Genomic DNA, 24410 nt, shown 5'->3' with positions numbered 1-24410 from the left:
CCCCTCTTCTCCCTTGTACTTCTCTGCCCCCCTTCAGCCCCCACAGCCCCCATCCTCCTCAATCAACCTCTCTCTCCCTCTGTCCTCCTCTGTCCCCTTGTGTCCTTCTCTGTCCCCCTGTATCCTCCTTCCCCCCCCCGTCCTTCTCTGTCCCCTTGTGTCCTCCTCTCCCAGTATCCTCCTCTCTCCCCCCATCCTCCTCTGTCTTCCTCTCTCCCCTCTGTCCCCCTGTGTCCTCCTCTGTGTCCTCCTCTGTGTCCTCCTCTGTGTCCTCCTCTGTGTCCTCCTCTGTGTCCTCCTCTGTGTCCCTGTGTCCTCCCCTCTCTCCCACTATTCTTCTCTGTCCCCCTGTGTCCTCCTCTCTCCCAGTGTCCTCCTCTCTCCCCTCTGTCCCCCTGTGTCCTCCTCTGTTCCCCTCCCTCCCCTTCTCTCCCCCTCAGTTTCCCTCTGTCCTCCTCTGTAATGTCTTGGCTTTGTGCCTCACTCTAAACTTCTTCAAACCACAGGGAGGTGGATCGGTGCCACAGAAGTATTTGAACTCTGAGCTTTACATCAAACACTTAAGCCCCTGCATTTGTGTATGAACTGTTTACAGATTATATCAAGCTTAATGTCCGAGGAACAATATACATTTAAATGTCCACCATGTTACTTTTCAAAAGAAATGCATTACCTTTATCCTGACTTTTGGACTATTGCACCACTCTGGACCAAAACACTTTTTGGCACAAGCGTTGGTGCAGTTGGCAGTGTTTTGTGATCTTGATGTTTAGCATGATGTTTAGTTTGATTCATTACTTTGTGTTGAAAATTACTGTTTTGTATTGTCATTGTTGTATCAATCATTTGTATTGTGACAACACTTGTTTACAAATACAATGTTTGGTTGTTTTGTTCTCATTGTGTTGTATTGTTGCTGTTTGAAAATGTGAATGTAAGTCTGTCTGATGTCTTAAAAGGTACCAAAATATGAATCAGACAAACCGTAAAGGCCTTCCTCACCTCTTCTACTTCTACTAGTTGTTTTGAATCAAAATGCTCACAGCTGTATGTGACACTGCTCCTCTGTCTGTGTGTTGCAGGTTAGCTTTATACGTGTACGAGTACTTGCTCCATGTCGGCGCTCAGAAATCCGCACAGACCTTCCTGTCAGAGGTAAGACTCTCCTTCACTCCCACTTCCTGCTCTTAAAGTGGGATCCCCCTCTATTGTATCAACACCAGTGGAATTCACAACTCGGTTATCCAGGGATCGAGCACTCAACATGTACCACTGTATTAATATAACTTAATGAGCTGAGGCCTACTCTGTACACACTGTTAACAGCAGTGATTTTCATTGCACTTTTTATTAAGTTGATGTTGTGTAAATATGGTGTCGGAGTGTCTACTTGATGTGATTAATGGTCTGTCATTTATAAACAGCTTAACTGTAAACCCTGTAAACAGTTTATGTTTATGTAATAATAATAATCAAATTTAGATGTTACAAACTTAAATATAAATTATACAATTGTAAAACGTATTATTCCTTTACTCAGATACAGAAAATAGAAACTTATAGTTGGGTAATATCTTATAAGACGATGGTATCTTTAGTCTTAACCAATGAAAGAAACAAAAAAGTCTAAAAATAACCTAATTTAAAATCCAAACTCTTTAAAACTTTACATTACTTATCAGGTGCTTGAACTGTGGAAGAGGTAAGGTCTCTAATGTGTTGCATCCTCTTCCCTAATGGACATCCTTCCTGCTAATAGCCCCATGTTAAGGCCCAGGGTTGGGCCGCACCTCCTCTGTCATTGGCTTTTTCAGATCCACTTAATACATCTCCAAACACTGACAAAGGCCTTTAAGGGGAGAGCAAAATATTGTCTGTCATTGTTTATCTGACTACCAGGTGACCTTAGGACAGAGATGTGCTCTAATCTGTACCTCAGAATTATTAATTTGACAGTAAATGCTTTTTTAATCACACATTCACAAAGCACATTTTTGAATGAACACTTTTAAATTACATGTAGCATTCCTAATCTGCACTACTTTACTTACTGCTACAACTACAACCTGTACATACTTCTTGTACACCCAATTTCAAATTTGTATGAGACCATAGATGGTATAAAGAAATGGACTAAGTGAGTGTGAGGTCACCCATAGCATTCGGCCCGGTCAAATGAAGCTCATCGAGGCTACAGCAGTTAAAGGTTAATTTGGAGCCATGATCCATATTTGGAAATTCGACTGCGAGTACCATAGCAACCAAATAGTCATTCTGGAGCCGGGCTGTTGAAGGTAACGTCCCACTCCCGCTCATACCACTGGTTTAGGAGGGAGTGAGTGTGTAGCAATGCTGTCAATTAAACATGTTGCTAACTCTAATGGGAGCAACCTCGGAGAAGGCACCTGATTTTGTCTATTATTATTGTTTATTGTTTATCTTGATTTACAGACACAATAGTGAAATGAAAATACCAGGATCATGTAGAGAGCATTAATACAAACATTTCAAGACCAAAATGACGAGCCTGACAGCAGCAGTTAGGGAGAGAGGGGGGACAGTCTTTTAATACAAAGTGAAGCCAGAAACACGCTCATGATCACTTCCTATTGGAAAGCGATGACTAGCGGATCAGCTAGGCTCATTTAGATATATAGTCAAATAACTTTGAAGATGACGTTGGGCAGTTAGTTGCAGTTGAGCAATCTACCAACATATGTGTATTATTTGCTCTGCACAGGTGCACTTCTCTGACCAATTAGCTAAGTTATGGTTGTATGAGCTCACATCTCAATATGCAGCTTGTTAGAAAACCTGCTATAATAGACTCTGTCTCATTATTGGCTTCTTTAAAAAAGTTTTAGAAACTTTTAAGGAAAGATTAGACAAATAATTAGACAAAAGTTCTCCATTTGTTATGATTCCATCTTCTGCATATGGATACGCTCAGTTTGATTATATATGAAAGCATTTGTCCATAGGGAGTGATAAGACGGCACAGGGAGGGCTGCGGGTTAAATCATAGGTAGTGATGTGACAAGCTGTTGAAGGATTTAACATTTCTAAACTGTGTGGTCAGTGTTTCTACAAATTTGTATTGGGCCCAAATATATAATGCAGTATATATCATTATACTGTTCACAAATAACGACTGTCTCTCGGATCACAGTCTGTTTTTGCTCTTTGATTATTTTGATTTATGCCATAATGCAACAGAAGTTTATGATTTATGACAAACAAAAGGCATTTTACAGTTTTAGAAATATATTAATCATAAATGTATAAAATGTTAAGCAACAGTTTTATACAAGTCTGACTGCTTAATTCAACATCTTCTTAGCCACTATGTAACTCTGAAATAGGATGGCAGGTAGACCCAGTTGCTCCACATTTGCTCTGTAGAATCTAATGAGAGCTGTAAGCAGGTCTCTGCCTCAATTAGCCTGTGTCCCTCCTTCAGAGAGCACCACACGTCCCCATATACACACCCATACATTTATACATATACACACACACAATAGACCCCTGGACCCGAGAGGACTTGGCCACTCCACGCTCTGTAGATTTAACGGTGCTAAAGAGCTCAGTGCCGCTCAGAGCTCCAGACTCTCAAATGTATGAAAAACATCTGATAACCTCCACTTAATATCCAATGTATCAAAATACAAGATGATAAATTAGTCTACCTTTTAAAATGCTGGCTTTTATTAACCAAACGTTGCTCTGTATTGTAATTCACCAATCGTGGTAAACCAGCAAATATTTTGGGTTGATTCCAAGCCAGGATGAAGACGTTTATGTCCAGAATTTTATTCTTAGTACTGTCTAATGTATGATAAATATATATGGAAATGACAACACAGCAGGAGGCAGATTTACAAAGAGGAAACAGAAGATACAGCCACAATACACGGTAAATGATGCTGTTGCTTGTGTAACATTAATAACCAACACGTTGCATTCACATTGTTGAAAAGTCACCAGTAGTGATTGAACTTTATTAACTGGAAGAAGAAAACGCCATGTGACTATATTAATAGTGCAGAGCAAAATCATGTCAGGCCTGTGTGAAACCAGCTCTTGGTCTATCTGCTGGATCTTATCTATGAGTCCAGACATACTCCATACAGTGGTTCTACTGTTACTGCTGTTTCAGGATGACCACTCCTCTGTCCTCTAGACCATTTATTTGTAAGGGTGTCACATTATCCAATTTTATCAAAATTACTATGTGGAAAAACATCACAATGATTATTTACAATTATTGACACCATCATCAAACAACTGTAAAACATTTAATTCAGTTTCAGTAACATTGTCTATCATTAAGATGTTTGATTTCTAATTAAAGTAAAGTTAATGTGACAGTCAAATAAATACACTTGTTTTTATTTGGTTACTTATTTTTGCTTACATTTCTCATCAATATTATTTTTTTAATAATCACAATTATCTCTTAATCTTGGAATCCCTATTTCTCTGTCTCTCCATCTGACTGAAGTTTGGGCCGACAGTTCAGTTTAATGATTACAATATGCATAAAAGATGTAGCAATATTTCATGAGCCTCTTTTGTCTTCCTGCTCTCCTACAGATTCGATGGGAGAAGAACATTACACTTGGGGAACCTCCGGGGTTTTTACACTCATGGTGGTGGTGAGTTTGGACTTTTCACCTCTTGTGTGTAACTAGTGACTTTATGTACTCCTGGAGTGATGGTGCTGAAAGAATGTGCTGGGGTGGAGAGGGACAGTAATTGCAGGGCAGGGTAAAATGCATCATCTAACATGTGTTTTTAGAGCAGTACTCCTGACATGTCTCTGATTGACAAGTGAACTTATTTCCCGCTCCTCTGTTATTTAAACCTCACATCTGAACTGACGCCGAGCTGCCCAGTCTGTCAACCATGTCAAAGTCAGTGACTGTGTGTTCTCTCTGAAACGCACTCTAGATTTGTTAAACTGATTGTCTGTTTTTAAAAACTAGACATTTGATATTTATCCCAATGGTTACACATCAAATAGCATTGTGTTGTGATTTGCGATTTCTTACCTGCCTATACCGAGCTTAAACGTGCACTATGTAACTTTTCTGGAGGGGTGGGGGGTCCCAAGAGATATTATTGCTTTGCCTGGAATATTCCACAGCAGAGCATTACACTTTTAAACCTTGCATTTTATCTCACTGTGTTTTTATTGCAAACAAATACTTAGAATAACATATATTCCCCATGCAGATAGTCTAGCCTAATGCCATACTGTAGAACCATACATGCCATACATTCCAGGTAAAGCAATATAATCTAAAATGACTCAAGCAGGTGGCAAACCCTTTCCCGTAAAAGTTCCTTAGTGCTCCTTTAGTGCACAAAACATTAACAGGCTCTCCATGCGGTCCCTCTTTTTGATCCGAAACACTCACAAGCTTTTTGAGATGTTCCTCGCTAAGCAGCACAACTTAAATCCATCAAACTTGTCTAAATCCTTCCCTGTTTTGGCCGCCTCTGACACATCAACTTGCACAGATGCCAAGTCAAGTGTGCAATATTTAGGAGATAATCTGTCTAACTCTCTTCACCTGTCTGTGGTCATGAGGCTATGCTTAATCTGCGCTGTATTTCTCGCTGGCAAAAGGACAAAGGGGCAAACTAAGTTAACAGGAAAGCAAAACCTAAAAGTCTTCGGTAAAGCGTTCCTGTAGTAAACGGACGGGGCTACAAGCTTTGACAAGTGCGTGTTTTGTTTTGTCATTCATACTATCCCCGTGTTCCCCAAAGCACCGGGCCGCTCCCATGCAATAAACCCTCACATACAGCTTCATTCAGTCATCCTTGTCTAGACCACGTGCGCGAGTGTGTGTTATGATCGTGCGACCAGTTGACACTCTTCATAATGGTCCTTAAAGAGCCTGGCTTCTCTCACTCTTGACAGCTCTCAATTGGACAGTCAGCCGTAATACTGACAGAGTGACATACACAAACATACAGCACGTTGGCTTGGTCACACCTCTGCCCAGACCAATTGGAGTGCTAAGAGAGCAAAGTGCGTGCTGTCATAACACACACCTATGTTTGGAACAGTTTAATGTTTCTGTAAAGCTGGAGTCTGTATATTTATAATTATGATTTCCTTTCATCATGTTGTATAGTAGCACCATAATCCAATATTACATTTTAAGTTGAAAGTCTTTATTAGCTGAAAGATGCTCTATGTAACTTTTTTGGTGGCTTCAGCACTTGCTTGTCTCCCTGGAGATGTTATTGCTTTGCCTAGAATGTTCCTCAGTGTGGCATAAACGTATGTATCTAGCATTTTGTACATTTGAGGTGTTTTTATTGTCTTACTGTGCGCCACATATCTGACCTGTAACTTGGCGTGGTGGCATCATCTACTTGTCTCTAAACAGATACTGGACTGTCCACTAATAAAATTTAATATTTCACCTTTTTCAAATGAATGATCACATTTTTATTATACTATATCCAACAATAAGTATTTTTTGTCTTTCTTGATGTTAGTAGTCTACAATGATGGGAAAAGTAGAAAGTGATATTATGTTTATCTATCAAAATGTTAATAATTAGCTATTTGACAATACACAAAACAGTGCAATTTATGAATTTTAGCCTTAAAGTTGACAAGTAACTATTCCTGAGGAGGAGATAACCAGATTAATACTGTAATATAATGTAATATATCCATGAACTTGAATTGCTTTGGCATCCATAACTATAGGCCTAGGGCAGATGATTAGCCAGACTAGAGAGGGCAGGGTCGGAGCATAGAGGAGGGCGTCTGTCTGGGCCGCACAGCACGTGGACATGGAGCCCCTCCGGGGGGTGGGGCCCGTGGAGGCAGAGCCCAGCCGTAACCCCCCTGTCCTGAAGCCTCCTAAAACAAAAGCTCCAGATGGTAGAAAAGCCACCAACCTCCCCTCTCCCCTCAGCCCTCGCTCCCCTCCCCTCAACCTTTGTCTGTAGCTCTGTCTCTTTGTTTGCGGAAGAGAGACCCCTGAATGTATTAACTCTTAGCATTCCTGCCTCTTTTGTGTTAAACAGCCCAATCTCTGCCACCACCGCAGCCCCACCCCCTCTGTCCCCTCCTCAGCCTCCCTCTGCCCTTAGCCTGCTTCCTGTAGGACGCCGGTCGTTGGGGTGTAGAATAGTGGTCTGGAGGGGGGAGGGTGGGGGTCACTCATCCACATCTGTTGTTATGCGTCTTGGATAAAGGGTCTTGGCTGCAGGTGCGGACCGTCATTAGCTCTCTGTCTATTGGCCACAGCTACTTTTCTCCTCCTTATCCCCCGATCGATCGCTTTAACCAGTTTTCACTAGACGGCCACTGACTCCGAAGTGCACCCCCCTTTTCATGTCCACAACAGCCACGTAACAATATCGCAATGAAAGTCCCAGCAGGGCCCAGTATGGAGGGAATCTATGTGATAGCCCTTGGCAGAAATTCTTGTTTGCGAGGGGCAGAGAAAACAGAAAGCAATCTCTCCAAAGTCTGTTTTTGTTTTTATTAATACAGGTACATCAAGCATTCCTTTACTATGTACCTGTTTCTCTTGTTTTCATCTAATAAACAACACCAGCTTTTTATCCTTTATATTTTAGCCTTGGTAACAGATAAAATTACCACTAAGTGAACACTTGCTGCGTGTTCTCTGGTTAAAAGACGGTATTACAAAGTTGGCTTGTAGTGTTATTGAGTTTGGACCATTTGGCCACTTATTTAATAGATGAACTAAAATTGCTTTGATTGTGCCTGGTTCTAAAAATATTTTGGCAAATCTAAGCTGAAAACTAGATACTGAAATTAAAATCACACTAAAGCCTTTCTATCAATAATAATGATAAACATAAAAAGAAGCCATCCAACTTGTATTTTGCAGCAGTTACTCTTTGCTTGGTCGTGTCTGGCTTTTGTTTTGCATTGGCAGTGGCTGTATTTATTAGCTGTGGTCCAAAGGGAGTGTTGCCGATTTACATGGCACGGCCGATGTTGTTTCTTCCTGTTTCACTCAAATGCATCGCTGCTACTGGAGGAAAAGCAGTGCTGATTTTTGTGTTTGTGTTGTGTCTGTTAAAAGAAACATCATCATTTTTACAATTATTCACGATTGTTTACACCATGACCAAATGACAGTGAGTGACCTTGTGCAATCGGTTACTACTTTCAAATCGAACTTTTAACTGCACCTTTTCATTCATAAGGTGATATAAACAGCCAGATTACTAAAAACACTTTGCTTTTCACTTTTAGTAGTATATATGGAATTGGCACGGCTTACTTTAGCTTGTAATACTGTCACGATTATTTTTGTAGCTCTATCCATGTAATTTTTTTTGCCTTAAGAGAAGGACTCGGCGTGGTTACATCTTACTTAGTGTTCTGTTTTCTCATGTCTGCCTGTCCCCATTTGTTTTAATTTCCAAGTCCAATTCTTCCCCTCCCCGACTCACTGTTTGACTCTGATATTGGGCCAAAGAGACACACGATTATCATGCAGACCTGCCACCTGTAGCTAACAAATCTGTCCTTATGTGGCTTTGTTATGTAGAAATGGGAGGGACATTGTAACCACCCGCTTTCTCAGACCACAGTTAATTACAAATAATTATCATGATGGCATTTAATTTTAGTAATTGTCTTCCTATTGGCCGTTAATCCCTTCCTCTATTGTGGCTGCAGTGAGTGTTGGTGTGTAAGTGTGTGCACAGGGCAGAGCAAAAGTTATAGACTGGTTATTGAGGCTACAGTGAACAATGTGCTAATAATTTACAAAGAAAATATTAAAAACATTTAAAAAGCTAAGACTTCTGCCAAGGAATTATGCCAGGCACTGCTGATTGATACTAAAAGTAGTTAAAATATATGTACTTTTGACACAAGTATTAAGTTGTGGTGTTGTGGTTAGGACCGTCACGATATATTGCCAAAGAGATATACTGAGATAAATGATAATATTTAAACTACTTTATGCCATTGATGCAATAACAATAATGCAGGATAATCCCACTAAGATAATGTTTAAATATAAAGCATCATTAAAAAGCAGTTATTTATTCATCAAATCTTTTTGTGTTACATCAAAAGTAACAAAAAAATATCTGCACTATTATAAGAAAACTGTACACACGATAAATATTGAGCCCCAAAATATATTGTTCCAGCTTTCATATATTGAACAAGTAACAACAATTGAATAAGTCAACACAGTTAGGCCTGTCATGATAATTAATGTATTAACAAAATTAGTATCAAGTTAGTATTGTGATAGTACTACCTTCTACAACATTCCTAAAGCATTTTGTTGTCTCATAATTGAACTTTCCTGAAGAATTTAGGTGTTGAAAATATACAATTTGGGTTAAGACAACTTTGCACGCTTTCCCCATGGCTATAAATGAGAAGTTTTCTCTATAGCACATCTCCACTAGGCCCAGTTACTTTCTCTAACACCATAAAGAGCTCCCTATGATGAGATGATTAGATTGAAATGATTAGATAATTGGATAGAACATTGGCTGGTACAAGGGGCACGCGCAGTACAAGATTTTTTGCAGATTGTTGGCGCTAATTAACCGCAAATGTTGACTTCACTGATGGTTACTGAAGATTAGTGTCTTTTTGAATAGGAAACAATGACAACCAAAACATAAGTCCTGTTGCACGCTGTGAGTGGGACAGACAAACAAAAAAAGTTGTGAATAATCATGTCCTATACTTGAGAAAAATTTAAATCCTACATAGACTGATGTTATTTCTAGGCGTATAAAAGCGGTGCAAGATCAAATTATAATTTCAAAATCCAGCTACTGGAAAGGATACTTTTAATTGAAATGTATTTGAGTTGAAGGTACATATGTTTATAAAAATGTAAGTCATTTTCAAAAGTGAATTTCAATCAGCACCTTCTCAACATACTGGCAGGGCAACAAAAGGCTGCTCAGGTTTATTTGACTGACTGGAATTAATTTCAAACATTTCTTTTACTTCTCCGTTAAGACTGTCTTTCCATTTTTTTTTAAGTTTGTTGATGCTGTCATTATTGAAAAAGGACTTTTTAAAGTACCTTGAAATGTCTCAACACCTTATTTCTATGTATTGATACAAGTTAAATAAACCTGTAAAAAAATATGCTGTTGATTTTTTTTCTTGCCGTCCCTGCTGTGTCGACTATTTTGCATGTCACTCACCTCTAGCAATAACAGAATAATGAAAGTGTACATTTAGGTTCGTAATCAGATTATTTGGAGACAACAGAGAATGAGATTTGAGCCTGAACTCAGACAGGCGTGGGTCAGCTGTTCAAATTGCAATATACAGGAGATGTTTAGATCACCTCTCCACTTCCACTGTGTGCCCCATATCTGCATGTCTTTTCGGTAACAAACTACGCTCCCTTTCATTTCCCTGTCAGCTGATTGGACTCGCGATGGTGGCGCTCTCCCTGACTCCCAATCTCTTTAACACCGACAGTAGATATGATAATGCACACTGGAGTTATTGTTGGGGGGGGCAGTATTCTGTAAACACTCTTATGCATAAAATGAACTCACTCTTCCCACAAGGCCTTGCTCTGACCTGTTCTAGAGGTCCACCCCGGTGCACACTCTCTGCTTTAGGGCACCTACTGTGTTTTAATCTTTAACTACTTTAATAACTTTTCTATTTTTGGTCACAGGTTGCTATCTTGTGCCATAGGGTTGAAAATTATTGTGTGCTTTATTTTTAGCACTCTCTTTTGTCCCCTTGACATTTTCATACAACCTGTCAGATGTGGGTAGAGTTGCCAAAAAATTAGACTCAACTCAAGTAAAGGTTGTATTACTTCAAAATAATATCACTCAAGTACAAGTAGAAGTGGTCCAAAGAATTACTCAAGTAAGAGCATGAAGTATTTGGGGAAACTACTGCTTCAGCAATAGTAGTTGTACAAGTAGAGCTTAGATGTAACATATGATTGGACATTGATGTAGTTGGAACAAAACATTAAATAATGCACAAAATCTGGTATCGGGAGAAGTGCAATTTCTTACTCATATGAATTTCCTCTTTAGCCCCCAACCCTTTTATTGACAGTTTAGTGAATTTGTGCATTTACAGAGAAAAGTTAGTTTCTTTTTATATCCAATTCTTGTGTCACTGGGTTAAAATATGTTCTATTTTTAGCACACATTTTTTGTTGTTATCTTCAAATAACTCCCAAAAGGCAACATCAGTTTTGTACTAACTGTCTAAACTGCAGCACCAAATTTTCTCTTCAGTGTGAAATGACCAACACGTGACAGACTGCTAGTGAACAACTCTGTGACAGATCTGGGCGTTGAGCTAATATTTTCTGCTCCATTTCACAGTCTGTCATATCAGGTGTCATGGAGATTCCCCGCATCAGCACAGGAGAAACACACCAATCTGTTTGTTTTTGCACCGCTACATATCACAACAATCACAACAATAATTTTTCTTTTTATTTTCTGTCAAATCAAGGCAGCACGTCTTTAATGTGGATCAGCAGCTACTTCATTTCAGGCCAGTAATTAAGGGCCATTCAGAGCAGTGGCCTCTGCTGCCCCCCAATACAAGTGGATTTGGTCTAATTAGCTAATATGAGTCAATGTGATTGGCCAGGAAGAAAACTAATAACAGTTGATCAGTCAATAAAGGCAAATTGTCAGGGCAGGGGAGATTATTATGGGGACCCTTATGTATATTGGATGAAAGTGCTTTGAGTGCATAACACAGCCCAAACCTGATACAAATACTTTTTAAAAAAATGTGAAAACTGCATTTAGATGTACAGATTAGTATGCATTACTATTACTATTTATGGTTTGTTTGATTTTGTGAAAAGTAGATGTGTGCAGATGAATGTTCTATAATAAAAATACTGCAAAAAGAGTTGTTATGAAAATATATATCATTATATATATATATATCTATATCGTTATCAGTGTCATATGATTGTTTATGCCTATGTAAATTCTTTTCCCATGTTTGTCATGCTTCCCATGCAGACTATATAAATATCCTTATAGCGTACACTTACATAGCACATGACTGTAACATCCTTTATGTTTAGACTTAGTGTATCTAACGGCCTCTCTCTCCTCTCTGTGTGCACAGTGTATTCTGGGATCTGTACTGCGCTGCCCCAGACCGGAGGGAGACATGTGAACATTCCAGCGAGGCCAAGGCTTTCCATGACTATGTGAGTGAACTTAACCAACCCATCGCCTCCTGTTTGTTTGTGGCTACAGCGGCCCAAAATGTACACTGTCATTCACACATGCATGACAGCGTATGGCCACACAGTTGGTAGATCAGAGCGGGAAGACACTGGAGATGGTGCTGCTGGTTCCTGTTTTGACATGTCTGTGAATCTCATAGTTTTCCTGTCTGCTCTGTTTTATTCAAGTGTCTGAAATAGTTTGCTCCAATAACCTTTAAATTTAATGTCAACATGCTCAGGCTTCCATTTGAGCCATTTTAAAATCTTGTAAAAAAGATCAAATTTTCCTATACTTAACTAGATGTGATTTCTATCTTGGGCAGCCTATCGTGTAACCTCAGCTGCTGGCCGCACTTCCTTAAAGGCTAACCTATGACCCCAGAGGTCTAAGTGAAACTATCAGTCTTCAGTGAAAGGCTCTGACACGAACTGGAGATTTATTGGACTACTCAGAGCTCCAAAAAAGGTCAAGGCACATAAAGCAGCTGCCCACTACAAGAACATTAGCACGAACATATAATGGTAACTTCATACATGCATGTATACACGTACACACGGAGGTCCAGACTATTGTTGTGGCTGTGAGGGTTGAGGAGGTGTCAGGAGTTACAGGTCACTGCCCTTTCTGACCCTCTGACTAGCCCAGCTCCTCAGAAGATCAATCACTCACCTTATACTCACACATAAGGTTTTCTAGTGCTGCTGTGTGATGAGACTACATCGGTGTGCTGCAAATGTTTTAAATCACTGTGTCTCTACAAAAGCCATACTTTTACCATAAATCCATAAATGTGTGTCCAATTTACTCTGTGAAGTGTCTCAATGACTAAATTGTCTGGCCCTGGGCTGGATTCTGTACTTTAGAAAGTAGATGATTATTCCACCTGGCAAAAGTGAAACTTGAAATGAATTACCAGCCTATTCTTACATTTCATTCAGGCCACTGTAGCCTGTAGCCTGTCGCCCGTTCAGTTGAACTCTCTTATGAGGGTTGACAGCCAAAGTGTGCGCACTTGTCAGCCGTGAAGATTACATTTGTTGTGCATGTACCGTGCATGTGTGTACGGGGAGCGGTTGATGTGTGTGTCTGCATGTGTTGGACCACCATAAGATTAATTACATGGTTAATTAAACTGGGTAGTTAATTAAATCTGACAACTGTGTCTAATTAATCTAAATGCCATATAATTTCCTACACCTTTCTCCAGAGGTAGGCCAGCTGGATACCTGCATGTCAGCTCTTAAATGGCTCCGCTTTGACAGCTCTGGACAATATGAACCACTGGATTATAGTCTGCCACTAAAGAGCCCTTTCAAATAACAGTGGTCTTATAATTCATTCTGAGACTATTAACCAAAATTATTCAGTACAAATGTTCATACTATTAAGAAAAATTAGCCAAGAAGCGTAGTATACAATATAATTAATGCTGCCTTAATATTGGAATTGGCTTGGATTTGTGGCTCATTGTGTTGGATAATAATGACATTTGACCTGGCTCAAGTTCAGAGGTCAGAAGAGAAGCCTAAAAGCAGTTTTGGGCTCCACTGCTGCAGGTCTGCCATACAACTACATAAATTCAAGCTGAAATATGAGGAGCTTTGTTGGCTCATTTCAACATTATAATTTACTAAAAACTAAAATGGAGAAATGCACTTGCTCACGTCTTTTAATACACAATGAGAACAACAAAGTGTGAATAAAATGAGCTTGCTATCAAAAACCAAATGTGCATAAAAATTTGGATATTCTCAAGGATGCTATCTTTGAGCATAAGTATTTTTCAAAAGCGTGGGGAAGGCAAGTCCAACGACTACAAGACCAAGCCTGAGCGGGCCTGTGCCTCTGTGCCACCTCTGTGTGTGTGTGCGTTTGAAAGTGAAAGTGTCAGGGTCGTGCCGTGCGAATCCCGCGGGCCGTGAGGGGTCTGTCTCTCTCTGATTAACTGTGGCTCGTGGTCCCCTCAGACGCACGGCCTGATCAAGTCTGTATGGCGGCCCCTCGCTGATAACCGCTCCTCATTCCCCCCGAGCGGCCCCTGGATCTCAGAGTGAAAAACAACAGGGCTCCCAGGAGTCACACCCACTCAGCTCTATGGGACACACAGCGGGAACAAGCACAAGGAAGGCTTCAGACAGTAGTGTGTATATTGTCTACGGAGGTTGTCTTTAGTTGTGTTTTTCTGTAATGTGAGAATGAGATGGAAGTGATGACTTATTTTATTTATTTTTTTTCTATGGTGGAATTTGTATCAAAAAGTGTCGTAATGCTGTTTTTTTCCATTTGGTTTACATGGAGGCTTCCACATGAACAAACAATTTACACTACCAGCTCAAAATTAGTACCTAGGCGAAAATGTTTTTATTATTGTTGTGCAGAATGATTATATTTTTATCACACGTATGGTTGGAATATAGAAATAAAATGCACTGCGCTATTTGCCTTATAACCATTTCTGGCTAAACCCTCTAATAACATTGATATTGGCCCGCTTATTTGTTTATTGATTGCATTTTCGTTATGCTGCTAGACTATATTGATTCTTGGTAACAGATCTGGTTTGGCTCACTTCAGATCAGCATAGTGCGGTTGGCAGTCACCTCTTGTTTAGCCCTGTCTCATTGGCCTTTATTGGGGGACATGATGTGGCCTCCCCAGTTTAAGGAAGATAATGGAATATAATGTGCTAATCCTCAAATGTGGTTGACAGCTAATCCAGGGGAATGTGGCGGGATTGGAGCCCTGGACTCACTCCCAGAACCGCGGGCCGCTGCTGACGAGTTGGACTGGCGCTTCTTGGCTTCTCCCCTGGATTGCTGAATGCTCTATGATGGCCACTTTAGCTCATGTGCATGTTACCCTCGCTCATCATATGCAAATAAATACATCCACTTGAAAGTTGTAAGGCGATAGCATTACACACGCTGCCGACACAGCCTCCAGTCCTAACCTCACCAAGTATTTTAAGTGGTCTCTCTTGTCGACTTAATTGTGGGAGTTATGTTTCTGTCTTTGCTACTTCACTTTTCCTTTTAATCATGTTTATTTTTTAAGAGATTCTCGTGTCTTATGCTGTGCTTTCTGTTCTCCAAATTGGCTGCTCCTCAAAAGAGCACTTTGTTAAGGTAATGTGTTTGATTATAAGAACATGGCGTGTCTTTAGTAACTCAATATGAATGATTAAAGGAATTGTGCTGTGTGATGAAGAAAGCATCCATTTTGAGAAGCTTGAACATTGTTACACACAGAAGAATAAAAAATGTCACTTGAATCTGAATCCACGTGACTATGAAGAAATGATCCAGTTTTACATTTTGTTTTGACATTTTGTTTTGCCCTACACAACGGTCACGACCCTACACATCTGCGCTCCGTGCCAATTCGGGTGATCTGCCCATTGCCCCGGGACTGTCACAGATTTAGTACAAGATGTGCGTCACTGAGTCCTCTTCGCCTTGTGGCTTGTTTGATGCGAATTATCAAGAATGAGGCACAGTTTCCCCAACGCGCAAGTGAAATGTGTTATAATTTTTGCTTTGCATACACACCGGCTTTTGCAGAATAAGAAAAAAATACTTCCTCAGCTTTATAAAATACCACTTGATAAGGAGATTCGCTTCCGTTTATCGTTCTTATATTTTTTATGTAACCCAAATAATTACAATTGCCAATTAAATGAGTCATCTTGTCATCCCTTGTTTTATATTTCCGCTTTATCATCAGCGCAGTGTTTAGTTTTCACAAAGCTAATCTTAAAACCCCATAATTAAACCCGGTATATATGTTGTACAATCAGGAGAGCTGCTTTTGTTTGACGTTGAGCTGTAGTCTGCTGTTGGTTGTTGCCTGGGGACTTGGTGAGAGGGTCAGTCATTGTACGCTCTGACCACAGTAACAGGTGGCACGAGGGGAGGAGCTGCTCTCTATAAACAACCGTTGAACCCTCAGCCTTTTGTTATGGCTCTGCATCATGCTGTTTGCTGTGGCCTGTTACTGATCAAGACTCACTGTATTACTTAACTATGGAATAACTTGAAAATACTGATAGCTTTTTGACATGGTTTTAAATAGAGCACCACCATGTAACTTTATTTTTCTCTAAAATTAGACTAAAATAAAAGCATGTTTTTTATGTTTTTTGCACTAAAAGTATGTGCCTTTACTGTGAGCTGGCTTGCATCTTCATAAACCTGACTCTTACTTGGCCTGTAAATATGGTCTGATTATAAATGCCCTCAAATTTACAAAACGACATAAAAAAACATTCACTTTGTAACTGCTCTTTCTTTCTCTCTGTTACCATACCAGGCTCACTTCTCTTTCTTATTCCACCTCCTTGTCTCTTCCTTGCGCCCCCCTCCCTCCCACCTTTTTTCTCAGAGGAGATTGATTGGGTAATCTGGCTGGGTGCCAACAGTGCCCGCTCTTCCTCTCTCTCTATGGCTCAGGGGAAGGAGAGAAGCGGGGGCGAGCGACATGACGACATACAGGAATAATAATAACATCCATAATACACTGCCACCACCAACACGATGTATGGGATGGATGAGGGATAGAGGGATGAAGCAAGGAGAAAGGATGCCATGTTGTCCCAAACCCTTTTAAATATATAGACTAAAAGATAAACAGAAAAACATGTCTCTCTATTTACACACTTGTCATTTTGTTGAGTGTAGGCACCGCGCTTTAATTATCCATTTTGTTTACAGTTTGTCTTGAAATAGTATTTTTGCAGTACTATTTTGGAACGACTTTGATGTGAATTTATTTAGTTAGAGGTTGTAAGTCTGTCATCCTAAGCATGAATACATGTTTAAGGTTGGGGCAAAGAGGGCTTCCAATGTTAGACTTTTGCCAAATTATTAGGCACTGATGGAGGTAATTCGAGTATATTAGTTGGTTAAAGTTCGTTACAGTTCAAGATAAAAAAGGCCAAATACTGACCAGACAGAAATTCCTGACAGCATATTTCCAGATGACTGTCACAAAATGACATGAAACCGTGTTGTCACATACCATTTTCACACAAAAAGAGCTGCCTTCTTGTCTGTGTTTTGTACCTTTCTTGTACCTAAAAGAGCCACCTCAAAGTGCTGCCCTCAAGCTGTGCCTCTGTGTTTGGCTGCAGGTCGCTGAATGACAGAAGTATACGCCTCAAGATCAAATATTATTTCTGATCCCCTCTTTGCTTGTAGGTTCCTTCTTAAATGCTTAAACTGCATCTTAGCTCCATAGTGTTAAGTTCCTGTTAAGTTCATAGACAGAAAGACAATAAGAGACATGGTGACAGCAGGAGATGGGCGAGGACGCATTGGAGATGTGACTATACCAAAACACAAAGTGGAATCTAGTTTGAGGTCTCATCTAAGTTTTTGGTTCTAGCTGCATTTTATCCCAACGAGCCAGAGCTGCACAACCGGCACAAAATCTGCCTGAGTAAAGTTAGAGTAAAAGCCAAATGCCTGCAGCACTAACTTTCCTCTGCTCGCATGCAAATTCCAATTTAATTTTTGTAACCCAGTTACCCATGAATACCCTCTTAGCAGCAACATCACCATCCATAAAATTTAAACCATTGCCTCAAACAAACACAATGTCTTAGAAATAGAGGAAAAGTATATTTTGCCATTTTGATGTAAATGTGTATTTGGACCCATACATTTAGCTTTTCTATTTGACTGTAAAATGATGTCGTTGGGCAATATGACACTTACTGGTCCTGTAAATTATTAGTTATACTCATTTACTCAAAAAGCCCAAAAGGAAAAAAATCACTGAGCAAATATCTCTATCTCTTTTTTCCATTTGGGCTTTTTAAAGTTTTGAATAATTCCTTGTTATGAGTACAGCTTGATGATGGTCACTGTCTGTTTTGTAATTATAAATTTGATCTGAACCTTGACTCAGACTAAAGTTTGAGATTATCTGTCTGTGAATGCTGCTGTGGACAGTTTATGCCATGGTTGTTTTTACCTAATCCCAGAATAGTTTGTATTGTTAATTCCTCTGAATACCTTTTTAAACCCAAGTCAACAGTAGGATAACCTAACATAACCCTCCTAGTGTAACCTCTCCCTGTCAGAGGCAGAGGCAGGCTTGTCGCTGGCAGACTGCGCGGCTTGGCACTGCGTCTGCCTGGCACAGCGCGTGTGTGTGGCGGCTGTCTGCTGAAGGCCACTGCCAGTCCACCCGTCTCAAGTACCAGCTGGGCACCCAAACTCCACCAAAATAAACCACTCTCACCAGCAGCGGGCATTGTGTATGTGGATTCCCTTATTAAGTCTCACTGAAACAAACTGGCTTTCCCCACATGAATGCTGGAGATTTTTGCCCATGTCTCAACTTTGCATTACACCACAGCCCTCCCTGCGCGGATTAAAAGAGGAGTAAAACAATTACAAAGCCTTATTTGCAATTTAAATTCTCCTAAATGCAGACTTAATCCCTGTTTTCCAAAGGCAGTAACACAGAGAAAAGGAATAGAGATCCAATTCATGTCTCTGTCGGGGTTTGCTTTGCTAAAATAACACTTAAAAGTTATAGGGGGATAATGAACGCGCTTTGGGCCGGTTGGGTTATTTTTGGAGAACAGTTTGTTTCGGTTAAAAGCTTTTTTTAAACGACATAAAGGATGCAAAGAACCAGCAGGGGACCGAACGAGTTGCACCCCATTTACAAAGAGAAACATACTCCAACGTATTTTGCATTTTGTGTCATTTGCATGGGTATTTACATATTATTATACAGCATGCGTGTGTGTGCTGATGGCTGGGCACCGCGAGTGGCTTACTGCTGCCCAGGGTATATTTACAGACAGTGATTTTAAAGCAGCGTAATGATTATTTTTATTCAGGTACTTCAGCAGCCTGTTCACTGTGAGTACAATGACTCCCCATTGGCCCACTGATTACCTCTGTGACTGCTGCCACACCTGGCTCCTTCAGCGCTCCAGCCCTCCCCTCTTTATTACCACTACACCTTCATTTTGAGTCTGTCTCTGTCCCCGAGCACCTTCATCATCTCCTCCTCCTCTTCCTCCTGGGCTTTACACCTTTACCCCGTTAACCTTCCCTCGGTGCAAAGATATCTGCCAGGTCTGCAGCCTCAGCATTGGCCCACTGCCCTTCTACCATCTTTTAATTGAACAAGAGGCCTGTTGAGATGATTTGTTTTTAGTTGTATCTGATCAGGTCTTATTTTAGGTCTAACCAGTCACAACATCGCTACCCTATTTCCCAGTCTATAAACATATTGGTCATAATAAATTCAGGTTCAATATATGTGAGGTAGAATGTAGTACTAAACATGTTCTTGAGTATGACAAAAAAAAATAATATATATATATATATATTGCTGAAGAAAACTGAAACTAGATTCTGCCACAACCTGCAGAGGAATCCTGGGTACCACTGGAGTCAACATCTCTAGTGATCTCATAGTGATCCCGCAATGTGAGATGCCCATTTTTCCCAGTGCTCTGAGGCTATTGGCCCGACTTAAGCAGAGGGTCAGACCCCGGCCCTGTTGTTGTATGGGACCAGAGCAAATCCAAAATCCTGTACTTAGCAACAACTGTGATGTGTGAACTCCCAACCTGCCTGCTGTCTGTAAGCCTTCAGATCAGTTATTTATATCTCGCATGATTAAGTTCACTGGATAAATGGGCCACATCTGTTTCCTTTATGTTAAGCTGAGTTTGTATGAGTGCGCAGTTGAAATCTGAAAATCCAAAGTCATGATATGTGCACACTGGAGGAGCTATGTCCCATTCCTCTTTCCTGACTGATGTGTTTATGGCGTCAGATCCTTGTGTTAAAAGTGACATTTGGGATGGAGAGATCCACTACACTGGGCTGCACTCTCTAAAGGTCATCTTTCACTGGAGGAGCGTGTGCACCCAGCTGTTCTCAGGGCAGGAGAATGCAGAAGAAAGGCACCTTTTTAATGGTTTGAGCAGGTTGGGTTAAAGCGTCTTGTGTGCTAGTGTCTCTGTCCCACTGAAAGAGCTGCTCTCTTCTGTGCACCACTGTTCTCCTGAACGCTGTAATCTCCTCAGCGCATGGCCAGATTACTGTCTGCTCCATATTGTCTCGACTCTGGGATGGAGGGATGGAGAGAGAGAGGGACTGAGCTGCCTCTGCATAAGGAAGATTACCTTTTATTAATGTTTCCATCTGGGTGTTTGATCTATTTGCATGTTTGTCCTGTCGGTTTGTGTTAAGTACAAACAGAGCAAAACATCTGAGATCTGCCGCTTGTGATACATGTGTCTTATTTCCCTGGAGTTGTCAAGCAAATGACTAGATCTTACTGTAATATGATTAGGAATTATACCAGTATTGTAGGAGTTGATTTCCCTTTGTGAAGTACGTTGAAAAACCGGCATGCTTGTTTTTCACAACATGAAATTAGTACAGAAAATGTATACTAATTTTAGCCTAGAAAAATTAAGAAATTTGGGTATTACCCCCATAGCCTTGGAGCCCCTCCCCCTCGAGTGTCTTTCTCTCCATCTCGTTCTGTCTCCTGTGCACTGTGCGCAGAAATGATTTCCATTCCTGCTGAATTAATGAGGTTCTGCTGAACTGAGAAAAGGCAAGAGCAGAGAGTCTGTACACACAAACACACAGAGCCACGCGCGTGGCACACATGGCACATATACTGCTCCTGCAGATACAAGTTTGGCATCTGCTGCCCTTTTAAAAGTACACAGTGGAAAACTTCAACACACAGATACTCAGTGAATGGATGTGATGAACATCATTTACACACTGAGGACATATTACAATCCCAGCTCATGAAGATAACACACAAACGCGTGGTCTCCGGAGTCCGGCCCCGAGCCGGGCCCTGTCACCATGGTAACACACTGCTGCCTGTAGAAAACAGTGCTTTGGGACCCATGGATGGTTGTTAAGCACCCCCAACCTCTGCCCCCTCCTCACTCGTTCACATAAATGTCAATGCAGGTCCCTCTGTCTCCAGCATCAAGACACAATCTTCATTTATTCTCTAATTTTCATGAGCTCAGAGACACAAAGAATAAGTCAGATAAAGGCGCTCCCGCTCATCTGTTGAGAGACTGTGTGGGGCATGTGAAGGGCCATACTCTAAAAATATTTAATTGCAGTATAAAGCCCTTAAAGGACACTGGTCTGCCATTTGTGGCTGGTTGTGCATGGGTTCTATGCTTTGCAAACTGATATTTGTGCTCAAGTGTATCTGATGTGAGGCGTTTCAGGTGCAGCCTTCATGGAAACACAAAGCGGCACACAAACTGAGTTCTGTACAAAGACTAACAGTCCATGTAAAGAGACTCTCTCCTCAAAGATATGTTTTTATTTCTGTTGGAGGCGTGCGCTTTCATTAAATGCACACGTTCACACATAAAAGTGTGACCTCTCCTCTCTCCCCTGCTGCCTCAGTGTTTTTCTCCCTCATTTATCATCATGAAGCAAAGGAACTGATTCACATTTCATATGTTTTTATTCCCTGCTTATTTCTTCATCCCCCTCCTCCTATATTTTGATCTGAGGCAACCAGTCACCAGTCAATAATCTGTTAAATGGCATTGATCGGCACCATTTAGTTTCCTGAGCTGCGACTTAGATTGTGAGACTGATCAATGGCTTTGAATGGGAACCACCTAGATAGCAGATTGACTGCTGGGACGCACACTGCAATCATATCATTTGTCTTCATTTGCTGTTCAATTATTTGTTGTAATAGCTGCTGTCAAAAACAGCCCCATGCTGGCTCACAATGGCTGAAACTGTAGAGTGGTTGTGCACCTCGCCTCAGCCCTGGCTCTGGGGAAACACATTACGCAGAGAACAGCAGGAGCAGCAGCCCGCGTTCACACTGGCTCTGCTCTGTTTGTGAGAGCTGAGTGCATGCAGATGTGCAGGAGGCTGAGGTGGAGATGAAGGCAGGTCCAGACGAGACTTCCTCTGACCAACAGCCCCTTCCTGATCTCATCAATCACATGTGTGCAGCACGCTCAGAGCTCCGGGTGATCACAAGTGAACACTGAAGTATAGGAATCCTGTGGGAACAAGCGAAAAACTAACTATAATTCAAATACTTTAAAACAAATGTAGTGCCTATACAATCTGAAGAACAAAGAACAATTTTTCATAGTAATTTACTTGGTCAGCAAAAAAGGAAAACATTTTAATTTTCACTGGGAGGATTGAAACAAATTAGAACCATTGACTTTTATCTACCTGCATTGTGATAGAACCCCAATCTAAATTTGTTTTGTGCTCTGATGTGTCGTAGGTGACATTTCTGATTGAACCATGTGTTGTTCTGTGAGGGGTTCCTTTGCATCAGGTGGTTTTGCTTCTAATTTCCTCGCACCTCATCAGATCCTACCATTGCTCCTTAACTTACGGTAAATCTGCGTCCCGTCTCTGTGCCGATGTGCCCTGTGGTTTTATGAGAGGAGTGCAGTGGCCCTCCCCTTGTGTGTTTGAAGTGGCCTACTCGTATATCATGACCCTTTCCTTCCAGGATATCCCCTCTCTTCCTGCTTCTCCTTCTCTGTCTCCAGCGCATTCCCTCCATTTTCGCTTCAGCCAATCTAATGTCACTCGTTTGTCCCGTGGAGCTAAAAGGAGGCTCAGTGTTAATTTAGTTTTACATCTTCGCACTAAAATGGTCAATGGACTGATTCTGTAATGCAACCCTATAGGTGCATGGATGTAGGGCTGGTGGCTGGTGCCAAAAATGTATTATTTGTCTTTGAATATTAATTTCCTGAACATAAACAATACAGACTTTTATCTAAAAAGATCCAAGCTGATCATTGTTGATTCGGAAATGTCTTCAAAAGTGACAGAGGAAGGAAGCAGGTGGTATAAATAGGGTCAGGTCGAGAGGAGTATGTGAGTTTTGGCCCTCTCCACGGACTAGCATTATAGCATTATTTATCTTCATGACCAATTCCTCCATTTGTGAAGGTGTAGTAAAAATCAGAACCGTAAAGATGTATGAAAAGGAGTTGCGAGATCGTGCTATCCAACAAGGAATCAAATTGGGAGGGGGCTTTTTAACATAAGCCGAGTTAGACATGGTTTGTGTGCACATGCTGTCTTAAGTCTCAGATTGTCATTTCCTCTGAATTTCACACCAAATCATTCGACAAACCGAAGGGCGTACTTGAAAAAACATGTTTCCGCGTTGGTTCATTATGCGCTCTGTCAGGATTAGGTCTCTGTCCTTCATCGCTGTCTCTCTTAACACACTTTATTTGACTCTCATTTGTCCTTAATATCTTCCCCTTTATGAGAGTCATTATTGCGCTCTCCTTTTCGTATGCCTTTAATTGGGCCTTGCTCTGCCACTTCTCTGCTTTTCTATCTTACTTCTTGTTTTTACCCTTCCTCTGTTTTTCTTTGAGTTTCTCGCTCACCATTTTATTTCTCCATCCGCACCATCCCTCCATCCTCTCTCTCTCTCTGTGGCTGAGGACAAGGAGGTGAAAGCCAAGCGGATTACAGTGGCAGTTTAATCTGGTTGACCCACCAAGGGATTGCTCTCTACTTTGCTGTGAGGCTGTGGGCTGTGGAGGGCGGCGGGACGGTGTTGGTGATGGGAGGGGCAATGGGGAGGGGACTTTTGAGGATGCACAGGTATGCTTTCCATGTCAGACTGCCCACTCATTATGCACTATGTCTGTAAGGGGTGATCTGGCCAAAGCAAACTGTTGATCGATGCAATATGGAAGTCAGTGTCTATCAGAGTAAAATGTTGCAAAGAGAAAACCAGCAGAGGAGCTGCTGAGTTCTCCATAACATTTGACTTAAAACCTCTTTAAATCATGATCATGGGGCTGATTGACTTTTACATAGTATCCCAGACCCTCACCCATTTTTCATTTTGATAGTTGTATATATGCTTTCTTTGATTAAAAATAATTTTTGCTCCAATACAATATGCCAAATATATCCATATACAGCATACCTTAACATCCAAGCTTTCCAGCTTTGTTGTCCTCATGCTATAAGTAAATGGCTGAAGACTTTATATGGTCAGCGTTGATTAATGATTAATGATTAATTGATTAAATGATTAATGATTAATTAATGATTGATTTGATCTATGTCTCAAGGCTGTCTTTGATAAACCAAATAGTGTGTAACTGTCTCTAATTCAGGCCCTTAATGTGT

General features: G+C 40.8%; 1 protein-coding gene across 1 annotated transcript in view; it reads left to right on the top strand.

Moving 5' to 3' along the window:
• Nucleotides 1–24410, top strand: part of ssbp4 (single stranded DNA binding protein 4) — a 62322-nt gene that overhangs the window by 6574 nt on the left and 31338 nt on the right. Inside the window, exons 2-4 of the mRNA XM_033992024.2 lie at nt 1083–1155; nt 4594–4655; nt 12131–12215. Of these exons, the coding sequence (XP_033847915.1) occupies nt 1083–1155; nt 4594–4655; nt 12131–12215 (220 nt within the window). The remainder of the gene's footprint in view (nt 1–1082; nt 1156–4593; nt 4656–12130; nt 12216–24410) is intronic.

This window comes from Periophthalmus magnuspinnatus, chromosome 4 (assembly GCF_009829125.3).
Source record: "Periophthalmus magnuspinnatus isolate fPerMag1 chromosome 4, fPerMag1.2.pri, whole genome shotgun sequence".
Classification (NCBI taxonomy): Eukaryota; Metazoa; Chordata; class Actinopteri; order Gobiiformes; family Gobiidae; genus Periophthalmus; species Periophthalmus magnuspinnatus.
The sequence above is the reverse complement of the archived record's forward strand: the minus strand, read 5'-3'. Positions and strand labels throughout refer to the sequence as shown.